This window comes from Panulirus ornatus, chromosome 61, assembly GCF_036320965.1.
Source record: "Panulirus ornatus isolate Po-2019 chromosome 61, ASM3632096v1, whole genome shotgun sequence".
NCBI lineage: Eukaryota > Metazoa > Arthropoda > Malacostraca > Decapoda > Palinuridae > Panulirus > Panulirus ornatus.
In genome coordinates this window covers 6,737,389-6,753,875 of record NC_092284.1, presented here as the reverse complement: position 1 = coordinate 6,753,875, position 16,487 = coordinate 6,737,389, and the positions used below count along the sequence as shown (strand labels likewise).

At 38.8% G+C, this 16,487-nt stretch overlaps 1 protein-coding gene across 1 annotated transcript; it reads left to right on the top strand.

Annotated features, from left to right (window-relative positions):
• The first annotated feature begins 238 nt into the window (after positions 1–238).
• Manf (mesencephalic astrocyte-derived neurotrophic factor) lies at positions 239–15,336 on the top strand. The gene is made up of 5 exons (XM_071696980.1): positions 239–414; positions 6,263–6,341; positions 11,397–11,504; positions 11,715–11,873; positions 14,573–15,336. The coding sequence occupies exons 1-5, from the start codon at positions 409–411 to the stop codon at positions 14,737–14,739; spliced, it is 519 nt and encodes a 172-aa protein (XP_071553081.1). The 5' UTR covers positions 239–408; the 3' UTR covers positions 14,740–15,336.
• The last annotated feature ends 1,151 nt before the right edge of the window (positions 15,337–16,487 follow it).

The window sequence follows — 16,487 nt, the reverse complement described above, 5'->3', positions numbered from 1 at the left end:
ATATAGATATACATAAAAAGAGAATGGAGTTGTAAAGGAAAAAGATAGAGGTATACTTGAATACATTATCTACTCATATATAAAGAGAAGAGGTATAGATCAAATACAACGTAGCGAATCTACTTAAATCTACTCAATATAGACTTGATCACGGGGGAAAGATAGTGTAGATAGATAGATAGAGGAGTCAAAGTAGCGGCGATGTGTTGAACTGTGGATTATGTAATGGTGTGGAGGCAGTGTGCCTGGCGGATGAGAGCCAATCACAGCTCGCCAACTGTGTCTAGTGTGGCTGCCTCCGTGGCCTTCCTCCTCCTCCTCAGCTCATCCTCTGATATCATAGTGTTCCTGTCCCTCTCAAAAGCCTCTCATCGCCCTCTCTGCTTGTGAAAGGCAGCTGCTTCCGCCATGAAGGTGAGTATCGACCCCAGTGGAAGAGATGAGGGGGAATTATTCCATGGGAAGTGTTTTTCTTCGCTGGTTATTTCGTCATGTATATTTCTGGATGTTTTTATGAATTGATTAACTCATACCACGAGGCCCATTGCTCTCAGCATATCTACTCTATAAGAGATAGACATATAGGAGTTATATAGAGTTATTATATCCGTAGTATTATCATAGCTTTGGATACCTTAAGGTAATTATTTTGCCGACAAGTCTCCACCAGTACGTGTAAGGCCCATTTCCCCGAATAGTATTGATATATTTTCTTCCTTATGAGTTATGTTTGGTTAGGGTTGGTTAGTTGTTTGATGAGGTTGATTAGTGGGTATGTATCTTGACTATAATTGAGATTGACCATTTTGCACATCAGGACATATATATATATATATATATATATATATATATATATATATATATATATATATATATATGAATGAATAAGGGCAGATAGTATGAATTATGTATATGTATTTATGTCTGTGTGTGTGCGTATATATATGTGTACATTGAGATGTATGGGTATGTATATAATGTTATGTATGTAATAACGTATTTATATGTGCGTGTGTGGACGTGTATGTGTATACATGTATATGTGGATGGGTTCGGCCATTCTTTCGTCTGTTTCCTTGCGCTACCTCGCTAACGCGGGAGACAGCGACAAAGTATAATATATATATATATATATATATATATATTTATGGAGAAAAACTGGAGGAAGTAAAGTGTTTTAGATATCTGGGAGTGGATCTGGCAGCGGATGGAACCATGGAAGCGGAAGTGGATCATAGGGTGGGGGAGGGGGCGAAAATTCTGGGAGCCTTGAAGAATGTGTGGAAGTCGAGAACATTATCTCGGAAAGCAAAAATGGGTATGTTTGAAGGAATAGTGGTTCCAACAATGTTGTATGGTTGCGAGGCGTGGACTATGGATAGAGTTGTGCGCAGGAGGATGGATGTGCTGGAAATAGATGTTTGAGGACAATGTGTGGTGTGAGGTGGTTTGATCGAGTAAGTAACGTAAGGGTAAGAGAGATGTGTGGAAATAAAAAGAGCGTGGTTGAGAGAGCAGGAGAGGGTGTTTTGAAATGGTTTGGGCACATGGAGAGAATGAGTGAGGAAAGATTGACCAAGAGGATATATGTGTCGGAGGTGGAGGGAACGAGGAGAAGAGGGAGACCAAATTGGAGGTGGAAAGATGGAGTGAAAAAGATTTTGTGTGATCGGGGCCTGAACATGCAGGAGGGTGAAAGGAGGGCAAAGAATAGAGTGAATTGGAGCGATGTGGTATACAGGGGTTGACGTGCTGTCAGTGGATTGAATCAAGGCATGTGTATGGGGGTGGGTTGGGCCATTTCTTTCATCTGTTTCCTTGCGCTACCTCGCAAATGCGGGAGACAGCGACAAAGCAAAATAAATAATATAATATATATATATATATATATATATATATATATATATATATATATATATATATATATATATATATATATATATATATGAAGCCTGACATTTTAAATACTTCTTTATAGGAAGAAAATGAAGTCCAATGTGAAAGTATAGTTTTCGTATACATTGTCTTTAGCTTTTTATTTCAGAGACAGCAGTTGTGGAACATGATTTTGAGCTGTATATTAAACATTAGAAATGATATTGGTTGTGTTTATCAGGAATGATATGGAGTTGATAAATAACACATTTGTTTAAAGTCGTGTAATTTCCACAGCATTCGAGATTTATTCAAATGTTCTCTATAAATATTTTAGCTCTGTTTTGAGAGTAGATCTGATAAAAGCTTTGCCATGTTTTATTTGCTTTGAATATTTAGACATGATTACAGAAAGACCTGCAGCAAGCTGCTGCATCGCATGATTGCATGTACATCGTCAACTCAAAGGTGGGCCCTATTGATCCCTACTTCGTTCCCTACATGTCAAAGCTTTGGAATTCTCTACTTATTCTTGTCTTTCCCAGTAACTATGACCTGGCTCATTTCAAAAGATAGAGTTTTCACATCCTCAAGAATTCGTAAATACTTTCCCTTGTCTTTACTTTTCCCATTTCGTAATTCTCTTTTGTTTAAGGCCTGGACTTGATGTGGACTTTTGTCTGTTACTGGAGCCTTCAACAAAATGGCAATCTAAAAGAGAAGCTGTGAATTTTATATAAAACTAGGTGATATTCATAAGATATCACCAGAACCTTTAAAAAATTTTGTATAAGATAATAGCAGTCAGTATTTTTCTTGTGTGATATTCTTGTTTGAATATACCAGTAACCTGGATGAAAGTACACTACTGACACAGCACAGGATGCAAGCTATCTGCCTTCGATAAGATAACTCCAAAGATCTTTTTTTTTTTTTTTTTTTTTTTTTTTTTTTTTTTTGCCGCTGTCTCCCGCGTTTGCGAGGTAGCGCAAGGAAACAGACGAAAGAAATGGCCCAACCCACCCCCATACACATGCCTTGATTCAATCCACTGACAGCACGTCAACCCCGGTATACCACCTCGATCCAATTCAAAGATCTAAAATGGATAATACTAGAGTAGTCATCATAGTGTGATCCCTAACGAATGAATATAATGTTGGTACTTATCCATGATACTGGATGTTAGGGAAGGTTTCATAGACTCTGTTGTTTTGTAAGTTTATTGTGTACTTTAGCATTCATGAACACGGTTTTCATTGTTAGTGATATTGATCAAATTTTCTCCCACCCCACCCATAGTCCTGACTGCTTTGACCACTTTCCTGATATTCTGTTTCTGTTTTTCACCTCTGATCCTTCTTGCTGTAACTACACAATCTTGCCCATTATTGGCCCATGTGACCAGACTCAGAAATTTATCTATTTTATCATTACCTTACCCTCTCGCAGCCCTTTCTAAACCTAAATATTGGCCCCTCAACAAAGCTGACTGCAATAACATTAGAAAATTCTTCTGACTTTTTTTTTTTTTTTTTCAAATGATTGCCTCTTTGGTTCCCATTTCTCCTCAAACTCTACAGTGGATGATTCTAACATTCCTTCTCCCCCAGTGATGTTCTTCTAACTAATCCATAGCCTCTCCCCATAATTCTTTTTGGACTTTAAAAGCATTTCTCTCTCAGGACATAAGCAAGGCTTATGGTTCTGATGGCATCCATATCCATATGCTGAAAGTGTGCATCTGAAATTGCATCTGTGCTGGCTCGTCTGTTTCGCTTTGTTTTAAAACCAGAACTTCCTGGAAGCATGCATTGGCACTTTCCATCCCAAAGAAGGGTGATTGCTCTAATCCCTCAAACTATCATCTTGTTGCTTTGACGTATACCATGTCCAAAGTCTTTGAATCCCTTTTCAACCCCAATATCTTCAGACATCTTGAATCTCTTCTCTGACACCAGTATGGCTTCCATAATGCGAGATCCATGGGTGATATTTTTTGCTATATTACTAATGTCTGGTCATCATTGCTGAAAGATTTAAGGGAATCCTGTGTAGTTGTCCTTGACATATCCAAAGCTTTTGATGGCATGTGGCATAAGGGTCCCATCTCCAAGCTCCTTCTCTTGGCTTCTCTCCCTCACTTTGCTCTTTCATCTCTCTCTCTCTCTAGTTGTTGAAGGATCAGCCTATCTGTAGCTCTGCATTCTCACTTGACAGAATTAAGTCAAATCAGTCCAACTCATAAACTCGCCCAGGCTAACTACAGAATTTGACCCACTTGCCCAGCATCATAATGTTGGTTCACTTTCCCGCTTCTTAAGGTATTACTATAGTTTTTGGTTCACTTTCCTGCTTCTTAAGGTATTACTATAGTTTTTGCTCACGAGAGCCAGCCTGCTTGTGTGCTGCCACTACTAGCTAGACCTCGCAGTACTGGACACAATGCTGCGTTACATTATTACTGAGTGGCCATCGGCAACTGCAGGGTGGGTTGTTTTGATAACTGTCTTTCCCTACACCCTGAAGCTTTAGAGCTGTACCCTCTCGTCTTTTTTGTGGGGGGGTATTTTATTTTGTTGCTGCGTATTGAGAATATATGGAAGTATATGTCTATATCTATGTCTTTTATCTGTGAGTATAGGGGAGAAAGAATACTTCCATGTATTCCTAGCATGTTGTAGAAGGCGACTAAAAGGGGAGGGATTGGGGGGCAGGAAATCCTCCCCTCTCGTTTTTTTTTTTTTTTCATCGTTTTCCAAAAGAAGGAACAGAGAAGGGGGCCAGGTGAGGATATTCCCTCAAAGGCCCAGTCCTCTGTTCTTAACACTACCTCGCTAAAGCGGGAAAAGGCGAATAGTATGAAAAAGAAATATGTCTATATAGGACTGATGATTTAGAATACTTGCTTTTAAAAGATTGACATACACAGTGTATGTATGTGAGTAGGAGAGATGATCAACAAGCATTGTTACATTGCATATTAATTGATTAGTGTGTAAGAGAGACTTATGGATGGAATTTTACTGAGAGGGGCAGCTGGTGGGATGTCTAACCACTATCTTGAGGAGGCAAGGGTGAAGACATGTAGAGGTTTTTGGAAAAGAGGAAATATTGTCGGTGAGAAGAAAGTGATGACAGTGAGATTGGAAAAGAGACTTGTATGAAGAAATAACAGGAGGGATTGGGTGGAGAATGGCACAAGGTGAGAGTGAGTGATGCAAGGGGAGGATTGGAAGGTATTTAGGGAAGCAGCGCTATCCTGTGCAAGAGATGAAAGTGGCATGCAAAAGGAGGGATGTGGGTAGATTAGAGAGGGTTGTGGAATTTTTAATACCTTTTGACGATCTAGTAATGTTCCATGATATTGAAGGCTTTTTTTTTGTGTATGGGTATATGACCTGGTGTGTTTTTGCTATGCATCATGTTTTATGAAGAGTAAAGTAAGCATTTCCACTAGGAGAAAAACTTAGCCGTCCAAATAAGGCTGCTCACCCGTGGAACCGTAAAGTGAAATTGATGAACTTTGTGTAATCTTGGGTGATAAGATTGAGTAATGATATCACTAAACTTACCAAACACCAAAAAGCACGACTTTGTGTAATCTTGGGTGATAAGATTGAGCAATGATATCACTAAACTTACCAAACACCAAAAAGCACTTATGTAAAGTTGCACTTTTAGGTTTATACTGTCTCTGGTGTATGTAGAATTACCAAACCCATTTTGCCAACTGAAAGATAAATGACATTCAAGAAAATTGATATCTTATTTTCTACAGCATCTTTCCTTGTAGATGAATATGATGTGCACATTTTACTGTGTTATTCCAGTAAGGAATTTTGTATATCAGGATATGAACAAAGCTTTCATATGTCAGGTAGTGCTGTTAAGCAGATGTAGGTGCTGTTGGTATTTTGTAGTTTTTAAGCACTTCAGTAGAATGTATTGTAAAGAAAATCTGCTCTGATTGTTACATGTGTATTGGTGAATAGATAAAATCTGTTCTGGGTGATTTTTTTTCTTTTTCTTACTCCAGAAAACTGCAACTTCTGCTCTCATTTGGTTCATATCTGACTAGAATGTTAGGGATTTTATTCATTTGCTCTCCTCCTCTTCCTTTTCTTTTACTTTGTTTCCTTCAAAACATCTATGAATATTAGATTCTCATTACTGTTCAACCTTCATGTATTATGTCTTGCAATTTTTTTTTGCATTTTATAGTAAGTGTTATCACTCAGGTTTAGGAATAGGAACACCAGCCGCCCTGTCCACAGCCACTTTTGCCTGGAGGTCATGCTGCAAGTTCATTGGCACTTTTTGTCCTTTTTCAGCTTTAGTTTACTATATGAATATAGTATTTTATTGGTCCTATTTTTCTCCACAGATGAATTGGCACGTGGGGACTGTGTTGTTACTTGCATGCATATCTGCTTCTGCAGCTTTAAAACCGGGTGAATGTGAAGGTATGTATTGCTGTATATAGATGTTTTTATTGGTGTGTGACTGCCTTCTAACTTGTGCATAAGATATCCGAAATGTTACTGATTAATGGGCATTCCTCATTACCATCCTTCCACAAGACCCACATCATTCTGTATTTCCTCCTCTTTTGGTCACCTCTTAGAGCTTCTCTCACAGATTTGTTTGATACTTTCACTCATTGCTTGCCTCTACCTTAACATTTTTATCCTCTATATCTAGCCCATTGCGATCATTTAGAGATGAGCAATTCCAATCTGAAATGTATATTATTAGTCACAATCTCTCATATTTTAACCTTGTACCATGATTACTGTATTTAAACATTCATGCTTCAGTCATTCAAATTGGTTTCTGCTTCAGAAAAGTGTATACAAACATATTTTAATAGGTCAGATGTCACTTGTGTTTAGGCTTGAGTGTTTCACATTAAAGTGTGTAGTGTCTACTGTCAATGACTGTAATGCATTCATGGGCCTCTCAGTGTCCAGTGCATAGGTTTGAGTCTGGTTTTGGCAGTAGTCCACATGTAACTCTGCTGTTCATCTTCTCTTAGGAGTTGGTTAATAAAGTGAAGTAGCACCAGGAAAAATGAAAAAAGGCCACATCTGCTCACACTCATTCTCAAGCTGTTGTGTAATGCACTGAAACCACAGCTCCCTATCCACATCCAGGCCCCACAGACAGTTCCATGGTTTACCCCAGATGCTTCATATTCCTTGGTTCTGTCCATTGACAGCTCATCGACCCCTGTATAGCATATCTTTCCAATTCCCGCTATTTTGTGTGTGATTTTCAGCCTCCTGCATGTTCAGGCCCAATCGCTGAAAAAATTTTTTACTCCATCCTTTGACCTCCAATTTAGTCTCCCTCTTCACCGCTTTATAAATGTATATTTTTTCAGTATTATACTTTGTTGCCGTCTCCTGCGTCAGCGAGATAGAGCAAGGATACAGACGAAAGAATGGGCTATATATATATATATATATATTTATTTTATATTTCGCTACCTCGCAAACGCAGGAGACAGCGACAAAGGAAAATATATAATAAATAGATAAATATGTTTTATATTTATTTTATTTTGCTTTGTTGCTGTCTCCCTTGTTAGCGAGGTAACGCAAGGAAACAGACAAAAGAATGGCCCAACCCACCCACATACACATGTATATACATACACGTCCACACACGCAAATATACATACCTATACATCTCAATGTACACATATATATACACACACAGACATATACATATATACACATGTACATAATTCATACTGTCTGCCTTTATTTATTCCCATCGTCATCCCACCACACATGGAATAACCACCCCCTCCCCCCTCGTGTGCAGGGTAGTTCTAGGAAAAGACAACAAAGGCCCCATTCGTTCACACTCAGTCTCTAGCTGTCATGTAATAATGCACCGAAACCAAAGCTCCCTTTCCACATCCAGGCCCCACAGAACTTTCCATGGTTTACCCCAGACGCTTCACATGCCCAGGTTCAATCCATTGACAGCACGTCGACCCCGGTATACCACATTGTTCCAATTCGCTCTATTCCAGGCACGCCTTTCACCTTCCTGCATGTTCAGGCCCCAATCACTCAAAATCTTTTTCACTCCATCTTTCCACCTCCAATTTGGTCTCCCACATCTCCTCGTTCCCTCCACCTCTGACACATATATTCTCTTGGTCAATCTTTCCTCACTCATTCTCTCCATGTGACCAAACCATTTCAAAACACCCTCTTCTGCTCTCTCAACCACACTTTTTATTTCCACACATCTCTCTTACCCTTACATTACTTACTCGATCAAACCACCTCACACCACATATTGTCCTCAAACATCTCATTTCCAGCACATCCACCCTTCTCTGCACAACTCTATCCATAGCCCACGCCTCGCAACCATACAACATTGTTGGAACCACTATTCCTTCAAACATACCCATTTTTGCTTTCCGAGATAATGTTCTCGACTTCCACACATTCTTCAAGGCTCCCAGAATTTTCGCCCCCTCCCCCACCCTATGATTCACTTCCACTTCCATGGTTCCATCCGCTGCCAAATCCACTCCCAGATATCTAAAACACTTCACTTCCTCCAGTTTTTCTCCATTCAAACTTACCTCCCAATTGACTTGACCCTCAACCCTACTGTACCTAATTACCTTGTTCTTATTCACATTTACTCTCAACTTTCTTCTTTCACACACTTTACCAAACTCAGTCACCAGCTTCTGCAGTTTCCTCCATGAATCAGCCACCAGCGCTGTATCATCAGCGAACAAGAACTGACTCACTTCCCAAGCTCTCTCATCCACAACAGACTGTATACTTGCCCCTCTTTCCAAAACTTTTGCATTTACCTCCCTAACAACCCCATCCATAAACAAAATAAACAACCATGGAGACATGACACACCCTTGGCACAAACCTACATTCACTGAGAACCAGTCACTTTCCTCTCTTCCTACACGTACATATGCCTTACATCCTCGATAAAAACTTTTCAGTGCTTCTAACAACTTGCCTCCCACACCATATATTCTTAATACCTTCCACAGAGCATCTCTATCAACTCTATCATATGCCTTCTCCAGATCCATAAATGCTACATACAAATCCATTTGCTTTTCTAAGTATTTCTCACATACATTCTTCAAAGCAAACACCTGATCCACACATCCTCTACCACTTCTGAAACCACACAGCTCTTCCCCAAACTGATGCTTTGTACATGGCTTCATCCTCTCAATTAATACGCTCCCATATAATTTCCCAGGAATACTCAACAAACTTATACCTCTGCAATTTGAGCACTCACCTTTGTCCCCTTTGCCTTTGTATAATGGCACTATGCAAGCATTCCGCCAATCCTCAGGCACCTCACCATGAATCATACATACATTGAATAACCTTACCATCCAGTCAACAATAGTCATTTTTTCATACCATTTGCCATTTCCCGCCTTAGCGAGGTAGCATTAAGAACAGAGGACTGAGCCTTTGAGGGAATATCCTTACTTGGTTCCCTTCTCTGTTCCTCTTTTTTGGGAAATTAAAAAATGGAAGGGGAGGATTTCCAGCCTCTGGTTCCCTCCAGTTTTTCGCCTTCTACGACACGCAGGGAATATGTGGGAATTGTTCTTTCTCCCATATCCCCAGGGATATATATATATATATATATATATATATATATATATATATATATATATATATATATATATGTGAGAAACTGCAGAAGCTGGTGACGGAGTTTGGTAAAGTGTGTGGAAGAAGAAAGTTAAGAGTAAATGTGAATAAGAGCAAGGTTATTAGGTACAGTAGGGTTGAGGGTCAAGTCAATTGGGAGGTGAGTTTGAATGGAGAAAAACTGGAGGAAGTGAAGTGTTTTAGATATCTGGGAGTGGATCTGTCAGCGGATGGAACCATGGAAGCGGAAGTGGATCATAGGGTGGGGGAGGGGGCGAAAATTTTGGGAGCCTTGAAAAATGTGTGGAAGTCGAGAACATTATATGGAAAGCAAAAATGGGTATGTTTGAAGGAATAGTAGTTCCTACAGTGTTGTATGGTTGCGAGGCGTGGGCTATGGATAGAGTTGTGCGCAGGAGGATGGATGTGCTGGAAATGAGATGTTTGAGGACAATGTGTGGTGTGAGGTGGTTTGATCGAGTAAGTAACGTAAGGGTAAGAGAGATGTGTGGAAATAAAAAGAGCGTGGTTGAGAGAGCAGAAGAGGGTGTTTTGAAATGGTTTGGGCACATGGAGAGAATGAGTGAGGAAAGATTGACCAAGAGGATATATGTGTCGGAGGTGGAGGGAACGAGGAGAAGAGGGAGACCAAATTGGAGGTGGAAAGATGGAGTGAAAAGGATTTTGTGTGATCGGGGCCTGAACATGCAGGAGGGTGAAAGGAGGGCAAGGAATAGAGTGAATTGGAGCGATGTGGTATACCGGGGTTGACATGCTGTCAGTGGATTGAATCAAGGCATGTGAAGCGTCCGGGGTAAACCATGGAAAGCTGTGTAGGTATGTATATTTGCGTGTGTGGACGTGTGTATGTACATGTGTATGGGGGGGGTTGGGCCATTTCTTTTGTCTGTTTCCTTGCGCTACCTCGCAAACGCGGGAGACAGCGACAAAGTATAAAAAAAAAAAAAAAAATATATATATATATATATATATATATATATATATATATATATATATATATATATATATATATATATATATATAAAAGTATTTCGTACATATTCACCATTTCCCATTTTAGTGAGGTAGCAACAAGAACCGAGGACTGAGCCTTTGAGGGAAAATCCTCACTTGGCCCCTTCTCTGTTCCTTCTTTTGGAAAAGTAAAAAGTAAAGGGGAGGATTTCCAGCCACCCTCCCCTTTTAATCACCTTCTATGACTTGCAGGTAATACAAATAGCATTAAGATGTCCTTGAATAGGTCATTGCCCTTGTCATCTTGCTTAACATTACAAACATTAAAACACTAAAGAGGAGGATAGATAGATGTTAGTGTATATACTGTGTTGTCATGCAAGCAATATTTTCATGCATTTTGATGTGTTTGTTGGATAAGTGGAGGAGACTTGCATGATAAATAAACTTTTGTTTATGGTTCTGGCTGCTTGTAACTTTACTTGCCATTTTAAGGCTTACTGATTGATATCAGTATGGCTGAAAACCTAGATTGTATAGAAAGGAATTTAAAGGAAAGTCTTAAAAAGTCGTAGTATGTAAATTGTTTAACAAACAATTATTTCAAATTATTGAAGTTATTCTCTAAAGAATGTATGATGCAGTGCCATGTGTCTACCTATATAGTAAGTTTATTCTTTTGTGATTTTGAACATATTAAAATAGCACCTCTTTTTTTTCATCATACCGTTTCTTGGCTTTCATCTGAAATTGTCTTGATAGATCATTTCGTTGTTTATGTCTGCTTCTGTGAAAAATAGTTAATTTTTTCACTTTATTGGATATGAATCAATCTCCGTGTTCCAAATTTTTTCTTTTACTCTGCAGTTTGTGTTACTTTTATGACCAAGTTCAGCGAGACTTTATCATCTGATGAGAAGACAAAGCCCAATGTTATTGAAAAAAGATTCAAAGAAACCTGTGAAAAGGCGAAGGGTAAGTTATGCGGACTCTAAACTAGTTACTTATTGTGTAGTACTTTCAAATTGTAAGAATTAATTGTAGTTTGTGCAGAAAGCAATCCCTTGTTAACACATGCCATAGTACAGATAACATCCTATTTTGTGAATGTTTCATGCAACATTGAGTTGAATTTATAATAGGATTTAAGTTTTCATAGTAATTCAAGAATTGTCTTCTTGATAGGTAAAGACAATCGTTTCTGCTACTACATTGGAGGATTGGAAGAGTCAGCAACAGGTATCTTGGGAGAAATGTCTAAACCTTTGTCATGGGGGATGCCCATGGATAAGATCTGCGAAAAACTAAAGAAGAAGGATGCACAGATCTGCGACCTTAGATATGGTAAATATTTTTGAAATATGTACAGTACTGCTTTATTTCATGTATAATAATTGCATAACTAATTTCATTGTGGATTGCATGGATGGATAAGGTGCTAACAGAATTGTACAGTATTCACTCATACGTATCCAGAAACCCACATCATCTATGTTAAGTAAACCTAAACTTCATTTAATCCAAGATCATTCTTCAAACGTCTGAAATGTCTGAACTAATCATATGTTATGTATATCTGCAGTTGCCTATGCTTGTAGACTTTGCTTATGTGTGGAGGTGAAGTGTGATTAGTGGAAGGTGTGTTGTGGTCATTTAAGAATGGGTTTCGAATGAAGATGTTACATTGGAAGTGAAAGAGATGAGAGACACAAGTGAGCATTGGCTACAGGGTAGGTAAGTGAGTGATTAGAGAATGTACAAGAAAAAAGGAGCAGGAGGTCAGGAGGAATGTGCAAGGGCTGAAAATAGGCAAATGAGAGATAGGGTAAGAGAGTATCTGCAAACTCTTGGGAAAACAAGGTTTTAGAATAATGTGAGAACAAGTGTGGGTATTTATTAAGGGAAGAAATGGGGAAGTGGGAATAATCAGAGGTGAAGAGGACATGAGTGAGTATTTTGAAGGACAATTGAATGCGTTAGATGATATGGTGACAGATGTGTCATATGGAATGAGGAGGTATGTGGAGCAAAAACATCATGGGGAGTGGTTTGGTGAAAAGAGGATGTGAAAGCTTTATATAAAATGAAGTGTGACAGGGATTTTCAACAGTCCTGGCATTTGTTTATGTAGGTAAAGTGCCAGAGGTCTAGCAGAATGCATGTTAAAGTTAAGGGGGACGAAAGTGAATGATCAGATTTCAGATATATATCTGTTGATTATACTTTGTAAATTGTATGGAAGATTGGTGATTGAGAAGATGGTGCCATGCACAGAGCATTAGATTGGGGAATAGCAGTGTGGCTTCAGGAGGGGTAAAGGATGGGTGGACCAGGCATTTACTTTGAAGAATTTGAGTGAGGAAAATGCTTAAAAAAATTTTGTTATATGTAGATAGAGAAAGCATTTGTTAGGGTTTTTAGAGATACTTGTTTTTCTTTTTTGATACTCGGTTACACCAGGAACAGATGAAGAAAGGCCACATCTGCTCGCATCCATTCTCTATATATAATGTGTAATCCACCAAAACTGCAGCTCCCTATCCACAACCAGGCTCCATAGACGTTTTCATAGTTTACCCAGGGTGATTCACATACCCTGAATCAGTCCATTGACAGTACATTGACCCCAGTATACCACATAACAATTTACCCAATCCTGTGCACGCCTTTCACTCTCCTGCATGTTCAGACCCTGATAGCTCGAAATCATTTTTATGTAATCCTTCCATCTCCAATTTGGTCTCTCCATTCTCATTGTTCCTGCCACTTCTTGCACATATATTCTCTTTGTCAGCCTTTCCTCACTCATTCTCTTTATATTTTCAAAGCATTTCAGCACACCCTCTTTTACCTTTTCAATCACTTTCTTTTTAATACCATACATCTCTTATCCTTTCGTCACATACTTGATCAAACCACCTTACACCTTGTATTTTCCTCAAACGTTTCATTTCTAACACATCTACCCTCCTCTGCAAAACCCCATCTACAGCATTTGCATCCATATGATATTATTAAGACCACTTTCAAACATACCCATTTTTGCCTGTCCAAATAATGTTTCTTCTTCCTCACTTTTCTCCTCCCTCCCCCACCCTTTGACTCTCTTCCACTTTTATCTTTCCATTTACTGCCATGCCCTCTCTCAGGTATCTAAAATGCCTCACTTCCTCAGTTTTTTCCATTGAAGTTCACACCCCAGCTCACCTGTCCCTCATCCCTGATAAACCTATCTATTGTCGTTCATTCTCAACCTTCTTAAAACACTGTTCCAAACTGGGTCACCAACTAATGCAGTTTCTCATTCGAACTTGCCACCAATGCTGTATAAGCAGCAAACAAATAGTTACTTGCTTTCCTTTCCCTCTTATCCCCCATAGATCGCATACTTGCCCCTTTCTCCAAGACTCACATTTACCCCCCTTCGCCACCTTATCCATAAACAAATTGGACAACCATTGTGACATCACACATCCCTGCTATGGACCAACCTTCGTGTGAAACCATTTACTTTTCTATTTTCCTACTCATTCACAAGCCTTACTCCCTTGATAAAACCTTTTCACCGCTGCTAGCAGCTTTCCTTCTACACTTTGTATTCTTAAGACCTTCCACAGTATCAACCCTATCATGTGCTTTCTCCTGATCCATAATGCCACATACAAATCCATCTGTTTTTGTAAGTATATCTTGCACATTCTTTAAAGCAAACACCAGATCCACACATCCTCTATCACTTCTGTAACCACACTGCTCCTGTCCATTCTGATGTGTACATGCCTTCAACCTTTCAATCAATACCCTCCTGTACAACTTACCAGGTATACTCAACATACTTATACCTCTGTAGTTTGAACACTCACCTTTATCCCCCTTGCCTGTATAAAATGAGATTTAGAATAAACTCGCTATTTAGTGAAATTTGTTGGATATTTTGGATTTAAAAAGGTGTATGAAAGTGTTTTCTGATATCTGTGATTGGATTTTATTAAGGGGTCCTTAGACATAAATTGATGATTCATTCTAATGGTCCTACTCTACAGAGAAGCAGATTGACCTGAACAATGTGGACTTGAAAAAGCTGAAGGTGAGGGATCTTAAGAAGATACTCAATGACTGGGATGAATCTTGTGATGACTGCTTGGAGAAAGGAGACTACATTAAGAGGATCGAGTCGCTTAAACCAAAATATGTCCGAGGGGAACTGTAATGTGAAAGAATCTAGGATAACAAGAAGGTAGTGCTTATTATTTATTTTTTGAAGGGCATTGAGATTTGGTTAAAAACCAAATACTGTGTAAAGCCTGAAATGAAAAACATTTAAACTAGTTAGTGTGTGGCAGTGCATAACAAAATTGTGCTGGTGAAAGGATATGCAGCAAATTAGTTTCCTATTAAACTAATTTGTCATTGACTTTGCATGTTATGTAATGTTATTGGTGCAGTAACAAAATTGCAACAAGGACTGTGGAAACTTATATGTTCTTAAACTCTGTGGAATGTACTTGTGTATCGAGATTACCTGTCCCCTGAAGTTTGCATTGCATCAGTAGTTACATTAAGGAATTAATTTATTTGCAGTGATACTATTCACTGCATGACCCTCCCAGTGTAAGAATTTAACTAGTAAGGTATGAATTCTTTGCATCTGTTATCACTGTGGTTACGGAAATTCATCCTTTTTACATATGTGTTACCTCTCATGTCTGTAAGGTTATTGTAAACTTTTTTCATTGTAGCACAAACATTGATAACACCAAAAAAAAAGGATTGTGAATTTTATATTGTTAATAAACAATTTTGTAAAGATGAATTTTTCGACCTTTGTTTTACTCTTGTAATAATGGTGTGATGTCTGGGACCTGTTTGGTGACTTGGTGTGAAAGACGTTGCATAGTGAAAACAGTGATATTTACCTCCATTCCTTTAACATAAGGATGGATCAAATAAACTGAGGATTAAAGATCTTATCTATATATCCTAAGCTTATTTGATGTGACAAAATGAATGGAAATCAACTTTTAAGGATTGACATTGGTTAGGGAAGACTATTTTATGTGTACTGTAAAACTAAACATCTCTAAACAGTTAGTAGTAGTTTTTGTGGTATTACATTTGAAATGCCCCAACCTCAGAGCTCGCTCATTGATTTTGTTTTCCCCCTTTTTACACTCAGCTTTGTTACCTAGGTAGTAATCAATATGTAACAACATTACCAGTTCGAATTGGGTACATACAGCCTTTGAAATCCTCACTGAGCCCATGTCTCTGCTCTTTCTTTTGGAATATTAAATGGGAGGGGAGGATTTCCAAGCCCCCTTCCATTCCATAGCTTTACATCTTTACCAATTTATTTGCCAGGTGTTTGTGAGGCCATACTAACCTAAAAGACTAATCCTTGTACCTTTTGTAATTTCATACCATATTTCTCTTTAGTTGTCTTTCCTAATTGAAAAAGGTTAACCATACAACCTTGAGATACCCAAACATATTTCACACCACACAACCTAAATATATTTATATATTTATTGTACTTTGTTGCTGTTTCCCGCGTTACCGAGGTAGCGCAAGGAAAACAGACGAAAGAATGGCCCAACCCACCCACATACACATGTATTGACATACATGTCCACACTTGCACATATACATTTCAACATATATATATTTTTTTTTTTTTTTTCCCCCCCGCTGTCTCCCACGTTTGCGAGGTAGCGCAAGGAAACAGACGAAAGAAATGGCCCAACCCACCCCCATACACATGTATATACATACGTCCACACACGCAAATATACATACCTACACAGCTTTCCATAGTTTACCCCAGACACTTCACATGCCCTGATTCAATCCACTGACAGCACGTCAATCCCGGTATACCGCATCGATCCAATTCACTCTATTCCTTGCCCTCCTTTCACCCTCCTGCATGTTCAGGCCCCAATCACACAAAATCTTTTT

Excerpts from the sequence above, each read along its gene's own strand:
- Manf (XM_071696980.1), top strand. Across the intron at positions 11,505-11,714 it reads AACCTGTGAAAAGGCGAAGG|GTAAAGACAATCGTTTCTGC; the intron begins GTAAGTTATGCG and ends TCTTCTTGATAG. Across the intron at positions 11,874-14,572 it reads GATCTGCGACCTTAGATATG|AGAAGCAGATTGACCTGAAC; the intron begins GTAAATATTTTT and ends CCTACTCTACAG.